Raw genomic sequence first — 20,086 nt, 5'->3', positions numbered from 1 at the left:
ATTATCTTGATGATGCATATTGTACCATGTCTGTTGCAGGATGAAACGTAGTTCAAAGTTAAATCATGCCTTTACAGTATAAAAATGGTCATGGATTTCCTTCCGTGAATACAACAACAGTGGCATAGAAATTAAGCAAGTGAGTTTTTTGGCTGGATCAGGTGCAGGTGTTCGAAAGAAAACGTAAACGTGTCTTGGATGCCCCAATGGTTGATAGAACATGATGAAGTTCCCTCTCTCGTGGCCCAATGTCCAACAAAACATGATGTGTGCAAGTCAGTGTGAGAAAGTGCCCTCTATGGTGCTCTCTCAGTAGAGAAAATGTGATGAATTGTCCTCTTGGGACTAAACTAAATTAAAATGGAGGGCGAGCAAGTGTCTGCATGGCATCTTGGGCATTCCATCCTCAGATCACACATCTCCACTTGGTGGGCATGTCCTCAGTGCCAGCACCGGTGTTCATCTCTTATCCAGCTCTGCTTGGGGGCTATATTAGTTAGGTGCTGTCGAGAGTGTGTTTATCGCTGTTGCAATATGGACAGTACCTTCTTCTGTTAAGATTCCATTCCAATTAAGATTCTTGTAGAGCTTGTTGATCGGCTATTTTCAAATGGCCGAAATGTATAAGGTTGAAGTGGTTAATGTATGTTTTGTAATAATAATCCAAATCTGCAAAAGTAACTAGTAACTAAAGTTTTCAAATAATTGTAGTGGAGGAAAAGCACAATATTTGCCTCTGAGATGTAGTAGAGTAAAAGTTTTGGAAATTGGAAATACTCAAGTAAAGTACAAATACCTCAAAATTGTACTTAAGTACAGTACTTAAATAAATGTATTTAGTTACTTTCCACCACTGGTCTATTCCAAACATCCAACCACCTGTCAGCGCACCAGTGGTTTGTCCAGACGATTGGTTATAGAGAATCATCCTTAACGTCATTGCCTCAGTCACAGCAGACTCGCCAATAACTACATGGACGCTTCTGAGTACCGTTAACACACTTTTAAACTAGCTGTAAATGTGAAATGAATCGGTATTGTGACATATTTCCTAGTGAGACTGGGCATGCCAATCACAGCGGTGGGGATGGGCTTGAACCACCTGAGCTTAACCTCCGACCTCTGCGGTGTGCAGATGAATGTCTTGTATCTGGCTATAATGACTAATTCTAGTGGCCTAGAATAAGTCTACTCGTCTACTTTTAAAGGCGGGTCATGGTAGTCCACAATGCCTAGAATCTAGGCATTGTGGACTACCATGACCCGCCTTTAAAACGAGATTGTTTTAAAGGCGAAGAACCGTTTTATTGACATTCAATAGAGTAGCATCGCCCTCTAGTGTCTAGCATAATGAATTATAGCTTCAAGTGGAAGAGTGATTGACAGGTGCTTGTCATCAAGTGGTGGAAAGTAACTAAGTACTGTAATTAAGTACAATTTTGAGTTACTTTTTACTTTACTAGAGTATTTCCAAATTGCAATACTTTTACTTCTACTCTACTACATCTCAGAGGCAAATATTGTGCTTTTACTCAACTACAATTATTTGAAAACTTTAGTTACTAGTTACTTTGCAGATATAAATTACTATTATAAAACATACATTAACCACTTTAGCCCTATTTTATACATAGGCTATTTGAAAATAGTAGATCTACAAGCTCACAACGCGTTGTGAGCTTGTAGATCGGCAATTTTCTGCTTCTTTTTTTTCTGCTATTTCTTTTTCTTTTTTTCTCTGCTATTATCTGCTATTTTCAAACATGAGTACTTTTACTTTTGGTACTTTAAGTATATTTTTATATTGTGGTATTAGTACTTTTACTTAAGTAAAATATCTGAGTACTTCATCCACCACTGGTGTCATCATATTATTAGTTGAAATTGTTTAGTATATCTGCCGATGTAATCACACATTACTTTTTAGTTTGAAAGGAACTTCAGGTTGAATGGAACGCTACAATGCCAGGATACCTTTATTGAGTAATATATATATATATAATATACTTTGCATCCTTCATTTACTGAGGTAATCCCTTTATTTGAACAGTTAATTATAAAACATAAATGTCATTTTAGCACATATAAAAATACACTGAAATGCCTCTCCGATCCAAACACACTTTGTGTCAGTGGATGTCAAACACTTCAAAACAAGATAACGGAAAATATATACTGTAAAATAGTAGTTAGTCAGAAACCTTGGTGTGTGTACCTTATGCTCCAGAGATTGCAAATCAATATCAGTGGCCTTGATGTTTGCAATTAAAACATTTTCAAAGATTAAACTGCATTTTTCACAGACCTTGGTCTCATTTTGTAGTTAAGAGAGCCTGATACAGGATGAAGGCCTAACATGCCTCGCACTATGACGGTTATATGGTGAGATGAAAATTGTATTGTATTTAATTGTAGAAGTTTGCTGGCAACCCTCAAGGCTGTGCATGTGCATTATTTTCTAGTCTATTTTAATTGCTACACGTATACAAAAACAGAAGGACGAGTAGCAGTGCCTGTTTTGGATAATTTTCCTCCTCCTTCTTTAATGTAGGTTTCAAATTAAGCTGACTGATATCGGGTACATTTTATGGTTCAGTGTTTCAATGTCCCTACCAACTGTTCATTTATCAGGTCTCACATACACACACACACGCAGCGCGCACACACTTCACGGCCAAGTTTATGTAAAAGCTTGGGAAAACAGCTAGATTATGCATGGATCTGGGCTAAAAAGGACAAGAACAGAGGTCAAGAGGACTCCCTGATCTGTCCTTGCATGGCCGCTGCATTAACTGAATGGGTCATTGCTATCTTCTATGCTGCTAACCCAAGCTTCTGTGTTCATTCTAAACGTTAGAACCTAAATTCTTGATTGGGCACGATCACATGACTGATGCGCCTAGTAAAACATTTCATTTTTTAAGATATTTTTTTGGCTTTTTTATGCCTTTATTGATAGAATACAGTAGACTGACAGGAAATGGGGACAGAGTACTTCTACATTGCAGTATTGATACTTTTACTTAAGTAAAACATTTGAATACTTTTCCCACCACTGCTTATAACGTGTCTATTCACACGAGGAGCGCATTGTGACCCTGTGAATCCGAGCGGGTACGCCGTCCGTCACAGTGTTGCTCCCCATGTGACAAGCTCTTTATACTTCTTCGCCGCATGCCCAGAAAATAGCTGATCTAAGCTTGTAGATCTACCATTTTCGGTACCCGTTGTACAACAGGGTATGAAATCAAGCATAACCCTCTTGCAATTATAGTTTTACGTATAATTTTATATAATTTTTGTATTTTACTAGATTACTTACTTACTTATTCTTATATTAGATCTCTTGTATAATCATGTAAAGCATGTATACTTCACTGAAAATATCAGATTTTTAAACTGTCATAATAACCTCAGATAAATTTGATTCTGATTTCCATCCTAAACCAGAGTCTAAAACTGTATATTTTCTTTCACACTCTCCTCTGTTGTAATAAGTACTGTACAATGTAAAATAGTCCATCGACAGGCTCACAACAGGCATCGTGAGCTTTTAGATCAGCTATAGCCATTGCATACCGTAACAAAGTACCTATATTGTGTGGTTAAGGACATTAACCCATTAAGACTGAGCGCATCTGTGTCATTTTTAGATTTCTTTGGCTATTAAAAAATAGCAGATATACAAGCTCATAGCGCGGCACCGAGTGCCGCGCTATGCGCTTGTAGATTTGCTATATTTTTTTTATCGTGAACATTTTTGCAAATCTTTGAATATAATATATTCGAATCTTTGCTTATGGGGGGGTCCCTGCAACAACATATTTTGAGATAGGGGTCCGCGGCCTTGACATGAAAAAAGTTTTTGAGAACCACTGATATTATAGCAACATACGTTTAAAAAAAAACTGTTACAAATGTTCGCTTACAAAAATATGCCGCGCTATGAGCTTGTAGATCTGCTATTTTTGAATAGCCAAAGAAATATAAAAAATGACAGAGATTCTTTCCCGGTCTAAATGGGTTAAGCCACTCTACTGTACCTTCAAATACCATGGCACAGGTTCGATGCTCGGGGCAGGCATGTTGCTAATATGCATTCAATGCTATTTTCATTCTTACCTTTTGTGGAGTAAATTCAAAACAAGCTGCATGTCGACATTCAACATATAAATGCAAATTCATTTTAGCTGGAAAATAACTTTGCATAACAGCTCTAAGCACAAATTTACATTTCACGTTTATTTTTGTGAACTCCTGAAAATCAAACCATTTACTGGACTACTTACACTACCTAGTAGCTATTATACCATGTAATATGTGACTGCAACATCCAACGGCTCAAAGGCAGAATAAGGTACACACTTTAAAGATGTTATATATATATCCCAAGACTAATCTGATCGACATAAAAACGTGGGATGACGTGGCTGGCCGGCAGAGGGCCGGAGGAGGGCTCTACCTGGGCCATGGTCCCCCAGGGGTCCGTGGTCCACCTCCGTGCCCGGGACGGTGGGTCCCGGGCGGGTAGAGATGGCCGACGGGGGGCGCCCGCAGAGCCGTTGAGCCCGGCGGCGTCTAGGCTCTGGTCAGTGTCGGAACAGCGGGCAGTCCCCGGCTACTTTCACTGGTCAAATGTCTCTTTGGGGTCTGGAGCTAAACGGTTTGGGAACCGCTGAGCTGTGGCTTGGCTACTGGTTGTGTGGGTATCCCCACTGCTCCACACCTAACTGTATTACCAGTAGGACTTAAATCTAAGATATACACGTCTGCTGTTCTTAGCTCTTTATCTTTATCTTTATCATCATCTTTATCATCATCTTCTTCATCTTCATCATCTTCATCATCTTCATCAACTGTACTCCAGCTTACAGCTCCTCCAATAGAGGATTGTCCTCCAAACAGGACAATACGATCTCCCACCAGGCAAGAGGACATCCCCTGTAGCCCAGGTGGCTGTTCCCCCTTGGGCTCAAGCTTCTGCCAGGTTAAAGTATCTGGATTGCATTTCCACAAATCATTTAAGGCTTCTATCCCCCAAAAGCCGCAGCCACCAAATATGTATAGTTCTCCTTTGTAGGCAAAGGCTGAATGGCTCTGGCGTCCTTGTGGAATAAGCGCAGAATCAATCTGCTCAGAAGTCGATTCCAGCCAGCATTCTGTCTCTGTGTCAAACATTCTAATGTCATTGTAGTAACACCTTAAGTGGTCATCGTCCTCGTAGGCAAGGTCACAATCAAAGTCTTGTTTTTTTCTGCCATCAAAAACAAACATTGTTGTCCCAATGATGGTGGCAGAGTGATGTACCGATGTCCTGCCTTCGGTTTGGATTGAAGACCAGATCATTGTGGCTGTGTCCAACTTGTAAATTGCAGAGAATACATTGCCATCTGGATCCAGTCGGGTGTGAAATCCATAGAGATACATGACATTCCCCAAAGCACAAGCTGAGCATCTCCTCTGGAACACAGCCAGAGGATTTCTCAAGCATGGACCATGTGCGTTCATCAATATCAAATGCATAAAGTTGGTTGCAATAGTCCAATTCATGAGTAAGCCCTCCCCAGATGTAGACCTTTTCTTTAATAAGCACAGCTGTGTGACCTGTGCGCATGGAGGGAACATTTATCCCATTTTTCTCTTGAGGTAATTTAGTCCAGGTCAAGGACACTGTGTTGAAGATGTGCACATCCATCAGACCCTTCGCCAGATCTCCTCCAAAGGAGAACATATCGTCCCCCGCGGCCACGGCTGCATGGTTGCATCTCTTCGGTACTCCGTCCTTAGGCCCCACCCATTGCCACATTCTTCACGATGGTGCAGCGCCGGATTGGATCAAAATGCTTTTTGAAACTTCCTGGCTTTCTCAAAGATCTCTTTGGATTCTATGCCGACCGTTATGAGATAAAACAATCACTGTGAGACTTGCTATTCTTCTATCTTCCACGTGCGACCAGACCAGTTTGAAGACGTAGGCTCCCCGTAGCAGCTCGCATCCAGTTCAAAACCCTGGTGCTAGCCTATAGGGCAGTGAAAGGAACAGCTCCTTCTTACCTCCGGGCTATGGTCGATGCCTACACCCCTGCCCGACCACTTCGGTCTGCCACCTCGGGGCGACTGATTGCCTCGTCACTCAAGGGTCCTTCTGGCCGATCCACACGGTCACGACTCTTTTCTGTTCTGGCCCCACAGTGGTGGAATGAACTGATGTTAGCAGAGTCACTGCCCATATTTCGCCGCAGGCTGAAAACCCACCTCTTCAGGAAACACTACCCTTCCTCTCTGCCTGACCTACTTGTTGTTAACTAGTTATACGAACGCTTGTTTTCTATTGTTGTATTGTTTATTGGATCTTGTTTAGTCGATACACTTATTTGTTTTAGCTCATGCTCATTTGATTTAGCTATTTTGTCTCATCTGTTTAAGGAAATAGGTAGCTGATATATTGCACTTTTACCTTAGCGCAAGGTATACTCTTGGTTGCTTGTTTTTGCAGAAAATGCACTAAAGACTTCTGGTGATTAGTAGTTTTCGTTCCCTACCTATGTTGAATACACTTATTGTAAGTCGCTTTGGATAAAAGCGTCTGCTAAATGACTGTAATGTAATGTAATGTAGTAGGTCTTACCAAGTCTTTTTTTCCGATGTATTAAATGTGAGTTTATTACCAGTCAATCAAATGCAAATCACACTGGCAGGCGAGCCAGTAGGATACAACAGCAGTGACAACAACACACAGAAATGTGGGGGAGAATCAATGGGGGTAAAAAGCCAGAAATCTTTCTGGATAAAAACCTCCCACGCACGCCTTAATTATATTTTGCAAGAAAGGATTCAAGATGGTTGGCTTACTAGTGCTATATTGCTTCTCAAACACATTAATGCTTATGTTGTTAACATGACTAAAACCTAATTTACAGGTTCAACATCAACAGTGAGATGCATCTGCATTTCCTGTATTCAGAGCTTTACGTGAATGCTATAGTGTAGAGAGTATAAGACAAGAAATCTGAAAAGCCATTCCCCACCAGGGAACTGTATTACAATGTTGTTTATCACTGAATGAATGTCAAGTACAAATTTAGCAGTCACATTTAAGAACGTCTATGTCCAGTAAATAGTCAGGGAACGCCTCTCAGCTCATTGCCTCTAAACCTCTACTTAGAGTCTGCCGTGGTCCTGTGGGGCTGGGGGCTGTCACCGGTGGCTACGCCAGGCCTCTGCTCAGGCCAGAAGGGCGACTCGTGCTGCAGGGGCGTGCGGCGGGGGAAGAAGGTGTGCTGGAAGTCATAGTTGAGCAGGCAGCTGATGGAGGGCATGTAGATGTCGGCGAAGCGTGACAGCTGGCGGGAGAAGTAGGTGGGGTTGTGGTACGTCCGGAAGAGGCTTCCAAATTGTGCATTGAAGATGTCTTTGGTCTGGGTCCTCATGCTCTCTCTCTCTTTTCTCCACTCCTGGACAACAGCTTGGGAAGATGGATCCCTGTGGACCTGCATGTGTTCGATGAGTCCGGTCAGTGCCTGAAGCCAGGTCATCATCTCGACATATTGCTGCGTGTTCATGATCTTTATCTCCTTCCTCAGCTCGGGTATGATGGCACCCGTCCTCCAGCCGTGCTTCAGAGTAAGATCAGCCAGGTCACTGTAGATGTGATCTCCAAAATAGAGCACCTTGGAACCTCTCCACCCCGTCAGCCTCAGGAACTCGTACAGGTTTCCCTGCTTATAGATCTGTCCTTTCTCCAAGCGGTGAATCCTGTCCCAAAGCAGCACCCCTTCGGATGTCACTCGTCTGAAAGGTTTTCTCCTGTCGTTGAAGAAACCAGGTTTGTCAGCCTGCACGATAACCACATCAAACAGGTCCCTCCAGTCTTTCCCTACAATGAAGGTCATTCCCCGATCCACAAAGTCAAATGGGCTGTTTGTAATGAGAAACATATTTTTTCCATGTGCAGCCAGCTTCTTCAACACCGCCTGACTGTGTTCACCATAGCAAATGTATTTATCCATATCCGCCGCCACGGCTCTGTACATGATGCCCTTTACGTGAACGTCTCCGATGGCCTCCTTCACGTCTTTGTAGAGATGGACGGGCTCATAGTCAATGTTGTGTTTCATGAAGAAGTCATTGACACAGGACAGGAGGGTCATCTCAGGCAGAGAGAAGATGTCCATGTACTGCTTCATGGTGTGGCCATGGGAACTCTTGCCATAGAAATCACTCATATTCTCTAGAGGGACATGGCAGCCCTCATACATGGCAATGACTTCCTCGTCGGGAACAGGATAGAGACCCCTGTACACTGTTCCCAATTGGATGTAGTGAAAAGCATCAATCTTCATCAGTAGAGCCTTCTGAACGTCATAGTGCAGGCCCCTGACGGCAAAATTAGGAATGTACTCGTACTCCCGAAGGCCCTCTGGGTACCTGTGTTCTGTGATGAGGATGTCACGGGCAATGTTGAAGATCAGTGTGTGGAGTTGACTGGAGTAGAATGCCAGGGTGTAGTCATAATCAAAGCCATAAATCTCAATGTCGTCCAGGTTCATCTCGTTGTTGGCGAAGATGGTGTCGGGGTTCACCGAATTCTTCGATATCACTGGAATCAAATCTTCAGTCTCTCTTTTGGTCTGGTGGTAGACAGACCACAGCCAGTCGCTCATGCTCTGGCCACCTGAAGAAGAAGAGCTGGTACATGATGGCACTGCCCTGTTGGCACCGTCGGGTCGCGCCAACACAGCTCCCACTCCAAAGTCCCGTTTCCACAGTCTGGTACCGGACGAGGGGTGGCTGAAGAGCCTCTGGTGTGGGAGGACATTATTACAGACGACTGACAGCTTTTGCAGACACTCCTTGTTCTTTAGGAGAGTGGAAAGGGACAGCGACATGAAGGGCGTCATGGCTCTCCTGTTTGGGGTCGTATTAAACCCGTGTGTAGGTCGTGGTGGTGGGCTGCGTGATGCTGCATGCGGTTTACTGGCTGTAGGTCTTACCAAGTCTTATAAAGTATTTTGTCATGTTGACCAATCCTCAAAGCCGATGGGTTTGGCCAATCAGGCCTGTACAATAAAGTGTCAACTCCATATATGGAGTCCCAGAGGTCAGACCTAGATGTGTTCAGCCAGCTCCATATATGGGCTTCTAAGTGGTAAGTCCATATATGGGCTTCTAAGTGGTAAGTCCATATATGGGCTTCTAAGTGGTAAGTCCATATATGGACTTCTAAGTGGTAAGTCTTATCCAAATATGGAGTCCATGATAACAACCGGGCCTCACTCAAACTTAGTGGGCAACCTGTCAAACAAACTATATGATTTGAAAGACTATGTTACAGTGACAATGTGTATTATTTGAAAACTTTAGTTATTAGTTGAGTAAAAGTACAAAAGTTTTGACACCAGAATGTACTTACGATACAAAAGCAAAAGTACTTTAAATGTAGCCAATTTCCTATTTCCGAATAAAGGATTTACAAAACCGGGCTCACATGGTCTTTGGTTGATTGAATACTTTATTAACAGTTTACAGATATTACAGTAGTACGATTATGTTACTGTGTGTGTGTGTGTGTGTGTGTGTGTGTGTGTGTGTGTGTGTGTGTGTGTGTGTGTGTGTGTGTGTGTGTGTGTGTGTGTGTGTGTGTGTGTGTGTGTGCGCGCGCGCGCAGGGCTGTAAAGTAACTAAGTACATTTACTCATCAAGTACTGTACTTAAGTACAATTTTGAGGTATTTTGACTTTACTGGAGTATTTCCAGTTTTCATCTCTTGTTCACTTAACTGAACAATTACCTTTTGGGGTAATTAACTGAATATAATAACGTGTGGTGGAGACACACGCTAACATGTGAATGTTAAATGTCTTTCAGTGAAACAAACACCACAGAGCTGATATCATTTGCATCTTTTTATGAAGGGCAGAACAATTGGACTACAATGACCCTCCATTGTGTACAAGTTCTCACTGAATGGTAAACATATTGACCAATCAAAGACCAATTGGACCATCATTACGCGCTTATGTTCTTTACAGACAAAACAATGACAATTTTAATGTCAATGAACCACCATCGTTATGCTCTACTTTACTGACTGAATTACATGTGAATAGTAAAGCTGATTGTAAGTGTAACATGACGACTTTGTATGTCTAACACACTGGCTTATTGAGTGTTTGCAGTTAACCTGCAACACTTCCACTTGTATTGATGCCGTGTATTACATTACCTCCACTCTGATAGAGGCAGATCTGAGAATGTTTTTTCTTTTCTTTTGCACTCTACTTATGTGACCATTTACCCTCTGAATTGTTTCCTTTGGAAGGCAACACACCTTTAATGTTAGAGCAACATTTTTGTCAGATAAAATGAAGTTCATTGACTGGATTATTTTCAGTTGGCATATCTTTTTTTTTCTCATTTCACTGTTTTACTTTTACCTATTTTGATGATTTTGTATACCTTTTTAGGCTAGATTTTTGTAATCAAAGATACATGTTGTTACTTTTGTTGAATTTTGACAGATCTGTCAATATTTATGTCTTGTACCAGAATGTCAGAAAGATCCATATGTTCCCCAGTCTCTTCTGCTTGAGAGTTGATCAGCATCATCTGTTTGGTCATCTTCTTCATCAATCAGATCATCAAAATGTTTTTATTATTTCAGCACCACTGCCTCTACCACTAAATGGCAATTCAACCATTTGGTTGAGCATGTTTTTTTTTTGGATTGGAATAAAATCATACTAATACAATTATTTCAGCATATATGAAATAACATTATATGTATTATATTAACAACACTGAATTAGCCGAAGCCCTATTTATCCATTGCAAATAGTACATTTTAATTACTTTAGTTTAGCTTCACTACTTGTTTTCAGAAAATGATTAGATTAGACAATTATTAGATTTTTTAAAAATTGTATAAAGTTACATAATCATGTTCAGTAACACCTCTGAGATGATAATTATGACAACAAAAATGAAATACTCTTTCTTTTGGATTTCATGAACTTCACTATTTTACTTTGACACTTTTTTGGGAACTAGATGTAGGAGTCAAATAACTCCAGCAGGTGGCAGTAGTGCAGCACAATGGATGCAAGCTGCCCGTTAACATCCACAGAAGAAGATAGTGTTAGACTGGCGATCTGCCTTTTTACCCCCGGTCTCAGTAGCGGGGGGGCGGGGGGAGAGACAGGCGAGTTGAGTGAAACGAGTTGGGGAAAACGCAGTCCCCACAACATCATTTACGATTCTGTGCCTATCGGTACATAACTCGGACGGCGCTTAGTCGACTAGCAGACCATCGGCCGGTCGTCGCGGGCACTCGCGCCTGGAGGCGCTCGGGCGCGACTCCTCGGCCTCAAGGTCTGCTGAGTCGGCGCGCCTCCGTCATGGTCCAAAACTATACTTTATCGGCGAAAAAAAAGTAGTCTGCTGTGTTTGAAAAAGTAATGTCCCATGCGGGAATCGAACCGAGACTCCCAATTCTACTGGATTGGGATGATTAGCAGGTGCGCCACTGAGGCCGGTGCCGAGGTTGGGTATTTGGGCTGTATTAGAATGTGACAACCCCCAACGTTCCCAACTCTTCTAATGTAGAGCGAAAGAAGCACCGCCCAGTAGGCCCCTACAGGGCGGGGCTACTGAGACCGGGGGTAAAAAGACTGTTCATGTTAGACTGCTTGTGCCTCAGCCACTTCCTGCTTCACCTTGTTTTACATGTTTGTGCTTCAGTAGTGTCAATGTAATCCTTCATTTTAATGATGTAACCTTAACTGTTTAGACTTTGATTTTGTGTGTGTGCGTGTGCGTGTGCGTGTGCGTGTGTGTGTGTGTGGTAGGCTTACTTTGCACAACAGCACAACCATTTCCATGACTTCTAGTTGAACATGTTCAGTGGTGTAAAGTAACTAAGTACTTTTACACAAGTACTGTACTTAAATACAATTTTGACGTACTTTTACTTTACTAGAGTATTTCCAATTGTCTATACTTTTACTTCTACTCCACTACATCTCAGAGGAAATATTGTACTTTTACTCCACTACAATTATTTGAAAACTTTAGTTATTAGTTACTTTGCAGATATACATTTTTGCATTATAAAACATACATTAACCACTTTAGCCCTATTTTATACCTAGGCTATTTGAAAATAGCCGATCTACAAGCTCACAACGCGTCGCATCGCGACGTGTTGTGAGCTTGTAGATCTGCGTGTGTCTAGGAGCGTGTGTCTAGGAGCTCAGAACTAGAGCCCTGCCAGTGTGTGTTAACACACAGGTCTGGAGGTACAGTATAGGCTTGCTTTTGTATTGTCACAGCACAAGCGTTTCTTTATGAATGAAATGAATATGAGTTCTCACCATGGTGTGTTTCTTAATGCAGGCGGTGCCATGACCGAGTGACAAACTGTTTGCATCAACAACCTGGACATTCCCTGATCACCTGTTAACAGGGTACGTGTTCACTGTTATGATAAACATTGTGTCATTGAATGCCTTTTATTGCTACTTGTGCTGATGTATTGTGCACGTTTGGCTGATGTGGAAGTAGTAGTCACAATGTGATTCTGGTTGAAAGCAGACATCAGCAAAAACATGGTTTACAACAGGGTTTATAGGAGTACTTTGTGTTTATTGTACTTTGAGTTAATCACATAGAAGATCCTTTAATGTTAGATCCCATAACATTGTTCTCAGACATAATGAAATGCTGTGGTGTTACAATCACAAGCTATAAACACAGTCTGATGAGCAGTTGTTCCTTCACCACCATGTTCTATTGTTATGAAGGAATGTGCATAGATAGACCAGTGTAGTCCCTATAGAAACCTCATTTGCACATGAAAGACTAGCCCTAGAATGTCTGTGATCTTACATACATTTCATGTATTCCAAACACACGGTCATAGGTCGCTCTAAGTAGCGCGTCGTGAGCAGCACGCTCTACGCGGCGTAAAACTGCCCTAAACTCCGTCTGTACTCACCCAATAATTAATTGCTAAGACTTGGAGTCATATATTGTCCTCTAGTTTCATATCCATTTGAAAGTTCTGCCAGAAAACGTGTGTTTAGTCAAATATCTCCACTTTTCTACGAGCTGCATACGGACGACTTTCTGTACGGGCGAGGGGCCTTTGAGCCCACCCATTAGAACAGGGGTGATGCAACTTTGATGATGGAGAGGGCCACTATATTTCCACACTCACTCCAGAGGGCCACATAGCGGTACTGTCGGGTATTTTAACTGTTTTCGTAAATTAACGCCGTACTTCGCCATACTATGTCACACAAAAGTAGCAAAAACAGCCGATCTACAAGCTCAAAACGTGTCGCGCTGCGACACATTTTGAGCTTGTAGATCTGCTATTTTTGAATTGAAATCCTGCTCTTTTTTTTGGGCATTTTTTGAATTGGAATCCTGAAAAGTGACATTTTAATTTAATCTCAAATGCATTTAGTTATACTCATGTTAACTCTATGAACTTAAATACAAATACATTGGACATAAAAAAGACAATAGAATTGTAATACTAGTCATTAACTCTTTCATTGCCACACTAATTTCAGACTGTCGTCCCAGTGCCAGGAAAAAGGTGCATTTTTCCTCCGTTTGTTTTTTAACATTGAAGTGAATGGAGCAGCAATTTTTTGGATAGCGTTATCTCCTAGTTCCTTTGAGATAAACAAAAAAAGAAAAAAGACAAAAAAAAATAAAAAAATCTCGTCATTTCCGTCCGTGGCCATGATAGCCATAGAGCCATCGGACGGGAATTCGCAGTTAAAGAGTTAAGCTACAGTACTAATATAGACTGAAGTAATTAAAGTGGCTCATGTTTGCATGTTTGGAATTGTAAACAGCTGAAATCAATGATATATCAGTATTCCAATATTAAAGGAGAATTTTGGACTAAGTTTTTCTTACCTTTTCTATGATGTTATGATATCTTAGGATGAATGGTACAGTAGAACATTTTCATAACTCCATCCTGGGTCCGCCACAGCTTAAAACGTGCGCGGATAGATCACATATTTCGGACCCGGGATGGAGTTATGACATTTTTCTACTGTACCATTCGTCCTAAGATATCATAGAAAAGGTAAGAAAAACTTAGTCCAAAATTCTCCTTTAACCTGTGGGCCGCATTAAGTGAAGGTGGGGGCCGCATGTGGCCCCCGGGCCGCCAGTTGCCCATGTATGCATTAGAACATATGAATATAGGATAGTGAACAGGCCTAGTCTCGATGTGTAGCTCACCAGTACCTTCCTTTTCACGGAGATGGCCCGCCTGGCCCCTTGGTTTCCCCCCTCTGTGTGCAGCCCTCCCTGGAGAGTCTGCTGTCCCACTCCCAGCCAAACCTCCCAGCCTCAGCACCAGTCGTGTAAAGTAACTAAGTACATTTACTCAAGTACTGTACTTAAGTACACATTTGAGGTATTTTTACTTTACTGGAGTACTTCCAATTTTCTGTACTTTCACTTCTAATCCACTACATCTCAGAGGCAAATATTGTACTTTTACTCCACTACAATTATTTGAAAACTTTAGTTACTTTGTAGATTTTGTAGTTTTTACAAAACATACATTACCCACTTCAGCCCTATATACATTTCAGCCATTTGAAAATAGCCGATCAACAAGCTCATAATGCGTCGCATTGTGAGCTTGTAGATTATTACAAAAGATTTGAAAACTTGTGAAATGGGACATTCTGCATAATGAGTACTTTTACTTTTAAGTATATTTTGATGCCAATACTTTTGTACTTTTACTCAAGTAAAATTTGATTACTGGACTTTTACTTGTAACTTGTAACAGTAATGTATTTCTACATTGCAGTATTGATACTTTTACTTAAGTAAAACAATGTAGTACTTTTTCCACCACTGCTCAGCACAGTGGCAAACTTGGAACACACACAATTAATGCCTCCTTGATATCACATAATCCCCCACAGTAGAACACTCTGTGTTAAAGGTCACATCGATAACATAAATAAACTAGAAAAAATGCTCCTCGGAGCACAGGTCTCCGCCAGGTCAGGTACGTTATTGTGGCCTCCTGGTGGCGCTATAATAGGCCATTGTGATAAAGTTGCCATTTCTTCTTAGGCCTTTCACGGCAATCGGACAGTTAGTCAGGGGATATTAGCAGAAAGATTTCCAATCTTGGAATAAATTCCTTACCAAAAAAAATCTTCACCAATGTGTTTGTAAAGGTGTCTAGTAACACATCTCGCAAAGACTGAAATTCAGTTTCCCTAGGAGAATTTTTGACAGCTGCTGAAAGTTGGGGTACCCACCATTTCCCTGCATTTCCATGCAGGGAAATGAAAATCAAATTTTAATTCTGTTTTAAGTAGCATGTGAGGGGTCAAACTAGGGTGTTTTTATGATTCTGAATCCATTGCAAGCATTTGTTTTGCACCAAAACCACTCCTTGGGCTAAAAACGGCCATAGCCATCCTTGTCCAGGTATACTTTTTGTGTAAAAAGCCCATTGAGATTGGGCTGTTTTTAGCCCAAGGAGTGGTTTTGGTGCAAAACAAATGCTTGCAATGGATTCAGAATCATAAAAACACCCTAGTTTGACCCCTCACATGCTACTTAAAACAGAATTAAAATTAGATTTTTTTTGCCCTGCATGGAAATGCAGGGAAATGGTGGGTACCCCAACTTTCAGCAGCTGTCAAAAATTCTCCTAGGGGGACTGAATTTCAGTCTTTGTGAGATGTGTTACTAGACACCTTTACAAACACATTGGTGAAGATTTTTTTTGGTAAGGAATTTATTCCAAGATTGGAAATCTTTCTGCTAATATCCCCTGACTAAGTGCATTCATGATTTGATGCATTTTGTGCCAAAAATGTGTTTGCTAAATTAGACCTGCTGGTGGCGCTATAACAGGCCAATGTGAAAAGGGTGGCATTTCTTCCTCGGCCTAGTGGGAATGCACGTGTGAAATTTCACGGAAATGGCAAGCTGCGTTCATGATTTGAGGCATTTTGTTCAAAACGGACCAATCCTGCAAACTTTGGAAGCCAACCTTAGCCAATCAATTCAAATTTTCAATTCAATTTTATTAAAGTGTCAAATCACAACAAGTTGTCTCAAGACACTTTACATGTAGAGCAGAAACCGACAGTCCCACCCTGAGCAAGCAATTTTGCGACAGTGGCAACGAAAAACTCAGGATGGAATATGGAAAATCGGACTGATCCGGATTGATCACATGACTATAGAGATACTGTGTACCGATTTGCGTGATGTTTGGATAAAATCTGTAGGAGTAATATCAAAAAATGAGTTTTGCACGTATCGGCCTCCTGGTGGCGCTATAACAGGCCCATGTAAAAACAATTGGGGCAGAGGTCCTGAATTGGCATCCAGGGAGTGTGTGTGCACAGTTTCGCAGCGACGGGGCCAACGGTGTTGGAGATTAGCTGCTCACAGACAGATGGACACACGGACGGACACACGGACACACTGACGGACGGACAGGGGGTAAAACATACTCTCTCGCCATGCCTTTAGGCCTGGCGGAGACAAAAATGTATTTTTTACAAAGTTTTGGAATAAAACTATTGTTTTTCCCCCAAAACCCTAAAAACATTAAAGTTGTACAATGCAAATTCACAACTAACGATTTTTAGCAACCTCTGCTGGTCACTACCGTCACTGCATACAATTTCCGTTGTCCTCGATTACCCAGAATTCCATTCGTTTTCACCGGAAGCCGGAAGCGTTTCAAAAAGCGATCTTTTAATTGTTTTATACTATCTACGGATCGTTTCTCTTAGCCAGTGGAGCGTTAGTTACCATGAGCTGTGCTTTCTTTTTCTGTTCTTTTTCGATCTTCTAATCCTACATTATCTTAAAATCAGCGTGAGGTTCCTTTTTGTTAATAGCGCGGTAGTTCCTGGCCAAACAGGAAACCGTTGCGGTAGTTCCTGAGGACGTCGGCCACGACGTCATGACGTTGGCCAGGAACGTCATTTTCCCGGGAAAGTCCCCCCCGTACACGTTCAATAGAAAATATATAAATAAAAGGCTTCCGGGGGTGAAATTCACGGAGTGGGTGTTGTGAAACTTTTGCCACTCGCAAAAGATATACAATTTAACTTTAGTTTTGTTGAAAACGTTACCTAGTATTACTTTAAGAATTTGGTCAGGTTCATAACTATTGTTTTGTTAACCTCTGTAAGCCGTTATCGATGTTCAGTGTTTCTGCTTTCGTTTAGTAAGGTACTTTTTCCCCCAAAGAGACGCTTGCAGGCAGCCAGTGTTGCCATCTACGTGCTGCTTTAGTGAGCTTTTTGGCTCTGTGTGTGTGCGTCTGTCTGTCTGCGCCCCCAAAATCTCTTCTACCCGGTTCTCCTCAGTGGCTGGAGCAATTGATCTGCCTTTGCACACGGCCATTGACCATTACCATGTGCACGGAACACCGAAGCACGTTTTTCCGCTTTCTCCAAATGTCAGCTGTTTATTAGCGTTTTTGTCTTCGCTCGCTCCCGGGTTGCCAGATCATGTGCCTGAAACAAGCGCCGGTGTTGCCACATCCGTGAAAAAAGCGGACCATGACGCGCGCATGGGTTCTCATATCCCCCGAGGTATACTAGATGTGAATCAGGGAAATAAACTATCCTTTAGAGGTGTTGTAAGTGAAACATCTAGTACTACATGTTGTCTATTGCACCTTTTAATCTGAGAGTGTACAAATATATCCAAATGGACACCTGTGGTTATGTTTGTACAAAAAACGATAACACATTGCAAAATAGAATAAAATGAAATAGCATCTGCACAACCGTAGATTTTTGAGGCTATAAACCTGAACAGTTCATACAAATTCATACTATACAGACGGGTGCCAAATTAGGGAAGCATCTGCTTCTATACAGGTACACAGCATGATGCAATTAAGCAATTAGCATCCCCTCAGGCTCTGTGGGATGTATACAGTATTCACAAAATGCTGAGCAAGCCCAGGTGACCTTGTCAAGAGATACGGTAGCAAGGGAAACATGTCTAAGTGACCATAAAAGTGATTCATTATTGGAGTATATGGATGGCAGTAACTTCAGTCATGGACTGCTGAACTGGCTAGTGTTTGAATGGGAACAGTGACGAAAAACACAGATTCAATGACTGATGCTCGTGGATTAGTGCCGTATGCAAGGAAAAGTTGCATAATAACAGAGTTGTTCTGAGTGATCACCTTTATCCTATGATTAAACACTTCTACCCTGATGGGAATAGTCTCGTCCACAATGTGACAATGCCCCTCTATCCACAGGGCACTGAGTCAGTGAGTGGTTTGATCACAAGTATTATTAAAACTAGACCATACCCGGTGAAGTGCGCAGGCGAAAGTAGTTGCAAATGTGGGGTTATTGCACGTCCTGTTGCGCCCCCCCCCATCCCATCCCCTATTTTTAGTTTTTTATGTGAACATTTGTGCACATCTTTAAATATATATATATATTTTTAAAATATATATTCAAAGATTTGCACTCATTTTCACGATAAAAAATAAAAAGCAGATCTACAAGCTCATAGCGCGGCACTCGGTGCCGCGCTATGAGCTTGTATATCTGCTATTTTTTAATAGCCAAAGAAATCTAAAATGACAGAGATACTTTCCCGGATTGAATGTGTTTAAGCTATAACTAGGCTAAGTTTGAACTTAGTGTGAGGTGGTGCAACTGGCCCCAGATCTCAACCCAATTGCACAACTATGAGAGATTTATTAGACCGGTTGTTATAGACGGCACTGTCAGACTTATACAATCTATGCCGCGGTGGAATGAAGCATTTCTGGTGTCTCGTGGTGCTCCTCCAACGCCTTAGTATGACACGTTATTTTGGTGTTTCTTTTCATTTTCTTTCACCTGTCTGTACTCTGTATGAAATAATTTCTTCAGTCACTTCAGTGACTGCAGTGGGCGGTGAAGTGAACAGTGGATGTACACATGGTGTGCCTGTGTGACGGTGTAAGACAGTCACCATCAACAGCCCACGTTGCTGTTTTGAGTACAGGAATCTTATGGCCTGTGAATAGGCCATACGAATTCTACATCATCAGGTTCTGATGCTCCGTATACATGATTATTTTGCATGTGCGGATCAACAGTGGTGGAAAGTAACTAAGTACATCATTTACTCAAGTACTGTTACTAAAGTACCATTTTGAGGCACTTTTACTTTACTGGAGTATTTCCAATTTTCAGTACTTTTACTTCTACTCCACTACACCTCAGAGGCAAATATTGCACTTTTGCGCCACTACAATTATTTTTAAACTTTAGTTACTAGTTACTTTGTAGATTTTGATTATTATCACAAAACATTAACCACTTCAGCCCTATATATATTTCGGCCATTTGAAAATAGCCGATCTACAAGCTCACAATGCGTCGCATCGCGACGCATTGTGAGCTTGTAGATCTGCTATTTTCAAAATATTTCATACATTTGAAAACTTGTGAAAGGGGACCTTCTGCATAATGAGCACTTTCTAATTTTGGTACTTTAAGTACATTTTGATACCAACACTTTTGTACTTTTACTCCAGTAAATGTTGAAGTCCGGACTTTTACTTGTAACAGAGTATTTCTACATTGCGGTATTGATACTTTCACTTCAGTAAAGAATGGCGGTACTTTTTCCACCGCTGCGGATCAAAACAAACATTCTGGCGTCACTGTAGCAAACAAACAAACATATTACTTTGGCCTCAATGTGAGTGTAAAACATAACAAAGCCAGCACACACGCGTGTGCACATCATTTAACCGCTTATTTAATTCCCAATATTACTAACAGTAAAATTAAAATAAATAAGGGCTGTATTTATTTACTTTTTTTATGTTTTTGAATCTTGAGTACAGACACTCCAAGCTGGCTCTAGTCATTTCCATATGCCCTCTAATCATTCTCGCTCACCCTTTCAAACGGAGCCTTGCAGCAGGCTGGCATCTTAACGAATGTCAAGTAAACAAGCTAGCAATAAACAGCAGAGTCGTTATTATGATTTATAAGGCTGAATTTATGCATTTCCTGTTTTTAGTGGCATATAA

The 20,086-nt window shown here is 41.4% G+C and overlaps 1 protein-coding gene across 1 annotated transcript; it reads right to left on the bottom strand.

The window, feature by feature from the left end:
* Positions 1–6,654: 6,654 nt before the first annotated feature.
* LOC308100134 (5'-nucleotidase domain-containing protein 3-like) lies at positions 6,655–8,976 on the bottom strand. Its single transcript, XM_080449044.1, has one exon. It carries the CDS (start codon positions 8,898–8,900, stop codon positions 7,158–7,160), a length of 1,743 nt encoding a protein of 580 aa, XP_080305170.1. The 5' UTR covers positions 8,901–8,976; the 3' UTR covers positions 6,655–7,157.
* Positions 8,977–20,086: the final 11,110 nt, after the last annotated feature.

The sequence above is a fragment of the Gymnoscopelus braueri genome (assembly GCF_963280865.1).
Source record: "Gymnoscopelus braueri genome assembly, chromosome: 14".
NCBI lineage: Eukaryota > Metazoa > Chordata > Actinopteri > Myctophiformes > Myctophidae > Gymnoscopelus > Gymnoscopelus braueri.
Note: the sequence above shows the minus strand (reverse complement) of the source record. Positions and strands in the feature narration are given on the sequence as shown.